The 8230-nt window shown below is 36.6% G+C and overlaps 1 protein-coding gene across 1 annotated transcript in view; it reads right to left on the minus strand.

Moving 5' to 3' along the window:
• Window positions 1-7069, minus strand: part of LOC107691322 (ephrin type-B receptor 2) — a 170916-nt gene extending 163847 nt beyond the window's left edge. Inside the window, exon 1 of the mRNA XM_016489871.1 lies at window positions 6918-7069. Coding sequence (XP_016345357.1) covers window positions 6918-6972 — 55 coding nt within the window. The 5' untranslated portion in view covers window positions 6973-7069. The remainder of the gene's footprint in view (window positions 1-6917) is intronic.
• Between the last annotated feature and the right edge of the window lie 1161 nt (window positions 7070-8230).

Below are 8230 nucleotides of genomic sequence, written 5' to 3' on the forward strand. Positions count from 1 at the left end.
TTTTTTGAATGAATAACGCAGCAACTGCGCGTCTTGTGGGCTACTTATAAAACATTAAAATGCACCAACGTCACTTACATCATCGTGACTGCATCTCGCGCTCCACTAATGACACTCCCAGACGCACACCTAACATTTGATTGTACTATTTTTGCATTCAAATGCAAATGTTTATTTTAAATTCGACCAATATTTATTTTTTTTATTCACAATCTCCTCATCACAGGCAGACAGGCACAGCACTCAATTCAGCATGTGTTCGTGTGTGCTGTCTGCGTCACTCATAGCACGTGCCTATATTGTGAAATACTGATACCGTTTTATCGCCCAGGCCTAGTAGAGAGTGCCTCTGATCCGCCTCTATAGGGAGTATAAAGGGAGTTTCCAGTGAGCATTAGAGTAATAAAAAAACAGGAAAATAATTACAGATAGTGTGAGATTCAGTGCATGTGGATCACACCGATATGGTCAAATTCTGAAGAGGGGAGTAATGAGCATAATAAGTTCGGCAGTCATTACTAAAATAATTTTTCAATTTCTGCTAAATTGCCAGTCATAATTACATAGCAAGACAAGTTTAACTCTAACCGGTATGTTTTATTAAATAGACTGACTCGACTTAAACAAAAGTTAACTTCTTTGATAGGGTGACTGTCAACAGATTGAACAGATTGTAAATTGCTGAGTGCATAGGCAGTTGCCAAACACAAGAACCTGCTTAAAATACACAGCAAGCACAGCAAGCGCACACTCATGAAACAAAAACCTCCAAGTCCAACACTGGCAAAGATAGCATGCTGTGTCGAAAGCTGCTGGATTTCTGCAACAAAAAAAAAGCCCATTTCCCATGAGTCTCTCTGCTATTCCAGACTTTCTGCATGGTCAAGGTAGCCCTCGGCCGTTCCCCCGAAACGTGACACCTGTCTCACTTGAGAAACAACTGGTACCAGCACTAATTGAAATTTTGCATGCAAAGTGACAATAGCCGGGCCCTGGGCAGCATGGATTAGACACTGAATGGAGCCGGATTCTTTGTGAACGCCACTGTGGAGGCTGGCGTACAGACGGGCTCCCTGCATCTGCTCATTCAGCGGACTGAGAAAACACAGGATTGAGAGCAGCCGCTCACTATACCTTCTATCTAATCCTGTTTCTGAACCTCTATCACCACCTCTCCACCCCACGCTCTGCCTTTTGTTACTCGCCCGAAAAACTGTAATGCTATGTGTCGACTTACGCTGCAGTGGCCCACACTCGCCGTATAGCTAGAAACGGACAAGACGCATTTACATTTGAAAGCAGATTATTCAAACTTGGCAGGCATTTCAAAGTGGAAGTGTTGATATGAGGGCTAAAATGTTAACAAACAATAGCTTTAATTATCCCTCCCTCTGTTGTTTAGAGTGTTATGGAAATAGACTGTGAAAAGCTTAGCTGAAACAAACTTTGCACTGACTAGCACAAAATGCTGAGCAAAAAAAAACTAAATCAGAGAAACAGCAGTATTTGTGTAACTTCCAAATCAAATGAAATTCAAATGAAATATTTTGATAGCTTTACAATGATAAACTGACCAAAAAAACAATAAAATGCAAAAAGAAGAAACTAAAATAAACAGAAAATATTCATATACAAGTCATGAAAATAGTATTGTGGTACTAGATTATCATCAAAGCTCTTATATTATAAGATATTTGTATAAAGATATTTGTATACAGTATGGGAACAGACGCAGCTGCATATGGGACGTCTCAAGATGAGAGAGAAGTCACATTGTATCATGACATTATGACAGCAAAATGGAATGCATGCTGGGAATATTGAAATAGTGAGGAATCTTTTGTACGACTGGTGTCCTACTTACAATAGATGCCAACTGTGACATGGTAAACAAAATGCAGCTCAACCGCGGCCCTATAGATAACCTGCTTAATAGCATTTTAAAACCATCAAGCATTTAATTGTGATTGTAAATCACATCATGCAAATCCAGCGGATATAGTAAAAATTCATTTTCTAAATGTATTCGTTTAAAATCCTATACATAACATTGTGTCATTACACTGAAGCAACTGAGACGCTTGGTTTCGGTTTTAACCTAATCAAGATCTTCTACGCATTGAGCTACTATATTTCTCTAATATTTTGAATGAATAACGCAGCAACTGCGCGTCTTGTGGGCTACTTATAAAACATTAAAATGCACCAACGTCACTTACATCATCGTGACTGCATCTCGCGCTCCACTAATGACACTCCCAGACGCACACCTAACATTTGATTGTACTATTTTTGCATTCAAATGCAAATGTTTATTTTAAATTCGACTAATATTAATTTTTTTTTATTCACAATCTCCTCATCACAGGCAGGCACAGCACTCAATTCAGCATGTGTTCGTGTTTGTGTGTGCGGTCTGCATCATTCATAGCACGTGCCTATATCGTGCGCTATATCGAACATTTTTTCTATCGTTATTGAAGAGGGTGAACCGTCGATAAATACTGATACCGTTTTATCGCCCAGGCCTAGTAGAGAGTGCCTCTGATCCGCCTCTATAGGGAGTATAAAGGGAGTTTCCAGTGAGCATTAGAGTAATAAAAAAACAGGAAAATAATTACAGATAGTGTGAGATTCAGTGCATGTGGATCACACCGATATGGTCAAATTCTGAAGAGGGGAGTAATGAGCATAATAAGTTCGGCAGTCATTACTAAAATAATTTTTCAATTTCTGCTAAATTGCCAGTCATAATTACATAGCAAGACAAGTTTAACTCTAACCGGTATGTTTTATTAAATAGACTGACTCGACTTAAACAAAAGTTAACTTCTTTGATAGGGTGACTGTCAACAGATTGTGAATTCCTTAAATTGCTGAGTGCATAGGCAGTTGCCAAACACAAGAACCTGCTTAAAATACACAGCAAGCGCAGAAGTGACACACTCATGAAACAAAAACCTCCATGTCCAACACTGGCAAAGATAGCATGCTGTGTCGAAAGCTGCTGGATTTCTGCAACAAAAAAAAAGCCCATTTCCCATGAGTCTCTCTGCTATTCCAGACTTTCTGCATGGTCAAGGTAGCCCTCGGCCGTTCCCTCGAAACGTGACACCTGTCTCACTTGAGAAACAACTGGTACCAGCACTAATTGAAATTTTGCATGCAAAGTGACAATAGCCGGGCCCTGGGCAGCATGGATTAGACACTGAATGGAGCCGGATTCTTTGTGAACGCCACTGTGGAGGCTGGCGTACAGACGGGCTCCCTGCATCTGCTCATTCAGCGGACTGAGAAAACACAGGATTGAGAGCAGCCGCTCACTATACCTTCTATCTAATCCTGTTTCTGAACCTCTATCACCACCTCTCCACCCCACGCTCTGCCTTTTGTTACTCGCCCGAAAAACTGTAATGCTATGTGTCGACTTACGCTGCAGTGGCCCACACTCGCCGTATAGCTAGAAACGGACAAGACGCATTTACATTTGAAAGCAGATTATTCAAACTTGGCAGGCATTTCAAAGTGGAAGTGTTGATATGAGGGCTAAAATGTTAACAAACAATAGCTTTAATTATCCCTCCCTCTGTTGTTTAGAGTGTTATGGAAATAGACTGTGAAAAGCTTAGCTGAAACAAACTTTGCACTGACTAGCACAAAATGCTGAGCAAAAAAAAACTAAATCAGAGAAACAGCAGTATTTGTGTAACTTCCAAATCAAATGAAATTCAAATGAAATATTTTGATAGCTTTACAATGATAAACTGACCAATAAATTACAAAAAGCAGAAACTAAAAGAAATGGAAAATATTCATATACACAAGTCATGAAAATAGTATTGTGATACTAGATTATCATCAAGGCCCTTATTAAAACCAGCTGTACAAGCTATTTTTACTCTTGAACAAAACAAGGTTGTAGATATTATGTGCAAACTTACTAAAGACAAATGTCTAAACATTTTCATCATGTTGGAGAGCACATTAATATATCATCAGCATTCAGATATTTGTATACAGTATGGGAACAGACGCAGCTGCATATGGGACGTCTCAAGATGAGAGAGAAGTCACATTGTATCATGACATTATGACAGCAAAATGGAATGCATGCTGGGAATATTGAAATAGTGAGGAATCTTTTGTACGACTGGTGTCCTACTTACAATAGATGCCAACTGTGACATGGTAAACAAAATGCAGCTCAACCGCGGCCCTATAGATAACCTGCTTAATAGCATTTTAAAACCATCAAGCATTTAATTGTGATTGTAAATCACATCATGCAAATCCAGCGGATATAGTAAAAATTCATTTTCTAAATGTATTCGTTTAAAATCCTATACATAACATTGTGTCATTACACTGAAGCAACTGAGACGCAAAGCAGAACAGAAAAAAAGGGGGGAGAGGCAAAATCAGACAACTTTGAAATAGAGAAATGACACAAAATAATTTTTTTAATAATCACTGAAGATGCCACAGGCACAAGAACTAATACTAAATTACACTGTAACTTCAAACATTTGCATAATGCAAGCGGACATAAAAAAAAAATAGCCACTGAGGAAAACTTCAAAGTCCCTAAGACTGGCAGCATCATTTGATGTAAAAACACAATGAAGAGCTGCTCCATATTTTATGGTCACCTATTGGGAAAAATCTGTCTAAATTCACAATGCAATTCCTGCTTGGGCTTGAAAAAAAGCACTTGATGCACTTTATTCTAATACTAAAGGAGTCTCAAACGTAAGAGCAACAGAATCTTATATCTTGAGTGTCACTACGATGGCCATGCAACCTGTTTTAATTATGATATTTCACACGGACAAGTACATTAAACACAAGAGAACTTGCAGCAAAACGCATTTGAGTTACCACATCACAACTGAAATAAAACATCTAAAATTACATGAGAATTTACACACTTAGCGAGGCGAATAAATGCTGTTGTATAAGGCTTTAAGATGACGTCAAATCTCATAGACCCATCTCCACTACTGCCTGCCATCACTTTGTTTTTAAGGTCGAGGCAGCGTTGACCTCTTTTTCAACTCTCTAATTTTTCACGTGTAAGTGCAACGCTTTAACAGCATTGGCTGAAAAACTAGGGTGACAGTCAGAGGAAGAATGTGTATCGACCAATTACTCCTGATTTTGCGATTAAGCAACCCATAAGGAAAAATAAAAAAATCTTGATTAGACGGGGGAAAAAAGCATTAAGACATAATATTATGACTAATAATACATAAATTTACACATATATGTACACACACACACACACTGTATACATACACACACCATCGTTAATTCTGGTGAGTGTGAAATACATATAGTTGCCAAAATCCACTCAATACAAAATATGGAACCTCTTTTCCAGTAGAAAACAATATAGAAAATCATCATTTATACTTTTATGTAGAATGAAGACAGTGATAAAAGCAACATTTACATTACAAAAAAGAAAAAGGTCAAAAACTTTTAGGACCATAAGTGCTTAATCGGAAAAATTATTTTAGTTCTTTTAATTCCTTCATTAAAGGCCCAGGCTTCTTCTATTTTTGTATTTTTTATTATTTGAATTATTGTACATATTACTCATTATTAAAAGCCTGCCACATTTCAAATTAAATTAAATTTGGCTGTGAAATATTTCAACATTTTAAGCAAGTCCATGAAAAAAAAATTAACCTCTTTATTCAAGTGACATGATTAGTAAAATTAATATTCAAAACTATCTGAAATTGAAAAGTAAGTACAACATAAATGTAAAAAGTTATAATAATGTTTATGTAGTTATGGTTTATACTGCTCCATTATTATTATTTTTTAAAGAAAGATTTATTAGCAACAGAAAAAGCAGTCCTGCAGCGCTGTTGAATGAGCTCTTATTTAATTAAAATACAGTTGTGCCTGAGTATCCAAATGTGTTACTTGTATTATGATTCTTTTTATTATTATTATTTTTATCTACACTGTTGTTAGTCTTACTGTGTTGAGCATGCTAAATATCTGATAAAACCTTTAATCCAAAAACATTAATAGATTGACCTCGTTTTAAAATCTCCAGCCTGCCTAAATGTACAGATTTGTGTATGCCTATATTCATCCATTACATGACAATAAACACAAGTATCAATAAACTTGAGAACTACAGCCACAAGAGGTTCCTGTAATACCAGCAATGCCTACTTAAAATTCATTGAGTATAATTCACTGGACACAGACACTTCAAACTGCCGGGGACTGAAAGTGTGGTCAGTAATTGAGAATAAAGGACTGTATTTGGTTGTTTTGTAATTGTATGCTTTTTGTATTGTAATTTCATTGTCCAACATGCTGAGTCCAGCATCACCATTTCAGCTCTGAATAACCCGCTGCACAGAAGCTTAAAACAACACGTGAATGTGTTAAAGAAATATTAATAGAGAAAAATAAGATTAGCATACCTATAGAAGAGGTTTGGGTTTAATATTTCACCTCAGAAATTAAGGGACGCGAATCTCGTGCATGGCTCTCGCACACACACGTATCCGCGCGTGGGATAAAAAAATAGCCGTTTTAATGTTCCTACTGCATATTACATTATGATAAATATATTATTTCTCCAACTCATAAAGTCATTTATCTGATGCTCGCCAAATAAATGCGTTTATGAGCCACCTGTGATGATTTTACTAGAATATAATTTGCCTGACAGAACAAGCTCTATCAAATTAATACGTTCCTGTCAGGGAGAATTTAACCGTTAAAAAATGTCACATTTTTCCGAGTCTCATTCCACATTCGTTAATTAGCGAAAAACGTTTTCGTATCTTATTTCTTGGATGGCATTCAAAACTAACGTGCCGTGACCGTAAACTCTCAGTTCGTCGGCAAGATGCTGGACTCGCAAAACACGGGGAGAAACATCTTACCTTCAATAGCCAGGACCGAGGGTAGTGTCCATAAAATCCAAAGGATATCCATCATTGGTTTCTTAGGGGAGAAATTATATAAAGTCCAGACATTCAAATAAAATGAGCCCTGAAAGCCATTGATATCAGACGCTGGCGCAGACCGGCAGACTTCCACCTTCCTTTGAATGAATACGATGCCATAAACACAACTAAAATCCTAAACGAGTATGGACGAGACCAAATTAGTCAGACGAGGGGGGATGGTGGTTGGGAGCTGCGCGTGAGATCGGCTGGAGAATGAATGTGCATAGGAAAGGTCGCTTTATAAATAAGGAAAGCTGTTTTAAATATTATTTCAATAATAAGAATCAACCCGAGTCGATTCCCGTCGGACAGACTATAAAAGCGTCAAGCCAGTCAACCCGAAAGCGCAATTTTATTCGGTCCCACCTGTCAATCAATGCAAGAGCGTAACTATTCAGCCTTATCAGCGGATGCGGTAGAAAAATTGTGGCAATTGGGAATACAGGGAGGTGTGAATTTAGACAGACTCTTAGATGATTTATAAAGATTAATCGAAAATTATGTTTGTTGTAATTGTTGTGATGGTATCAGAATAGTCTGTCGCCTTCGTTTTTTTTTCTTCTGTTTACCACATTCTTCATTAAAAAAAGTAAAAGGTAAGATGGCTTTTAAAATTACTGTGAAACGATGGGTACACATAAATACCAGAAAGTGTATAAAATAAACATATGCTTATTATATAATTGTTTCTAAAGTATTTACGTGTATATTGTGCTTAATAATATATGTTTTAAAAAAATACGAACAAGTTAAAAAAAATAGAAGCATCTTTCAATGTACAAACAAAATTGTCTGGCATTATGGGCATTTGAAACTTAGTTTTAAAGAGACGCAGATGTTTTATATGTACACACTGAAGCTAAATCAATGAGAGCAGAATGAGATACAATGTGTCTGGCAGCTGTGACCAACTCACTAGGCCTCATTTGCCATTTTAACAATGTGTGTGTCTAACAATATTCCAATGCGTTTGTGTATGTGCCTAGAACAACTAAAATGCAGTGTAAAAAGGTCAGTCAGAATAAGTTGATAAAAGTACAACAGGAAAGCAAAATGTCTTTTTTTATTCAAATACAAGCATATATATATATATATATATATATATATATATTTTTTTTATATATAATATTTTGTAAGCTAGTTTATGGAAGTACAATATAATAAAGCAAATTAATTTGTCCCTTAGATGAAAACAAAAACAAACAGATTTTCAGACATTGTAGCAGCTTTGTGTCTTTGTTCAAACA

Source organism: Sinocyclocheilus anshuiensis, unplaced genomic scaffold, assembly GCF_001515605.1.
Source record: "Sinocyclocheilus anshuiensis isolate Anshui unplaced genomic scaffold, SAMN03320099.WGS_v1.1 scaffold1154, whole genome shotgun sequence".
NCBI lineage: Eukaryota > Metazoa > Chordata > Actinopteri > Cypriniformes > Cyprinidae > Sinocyclocheilus > Sinocyclocheilus anshuiensis.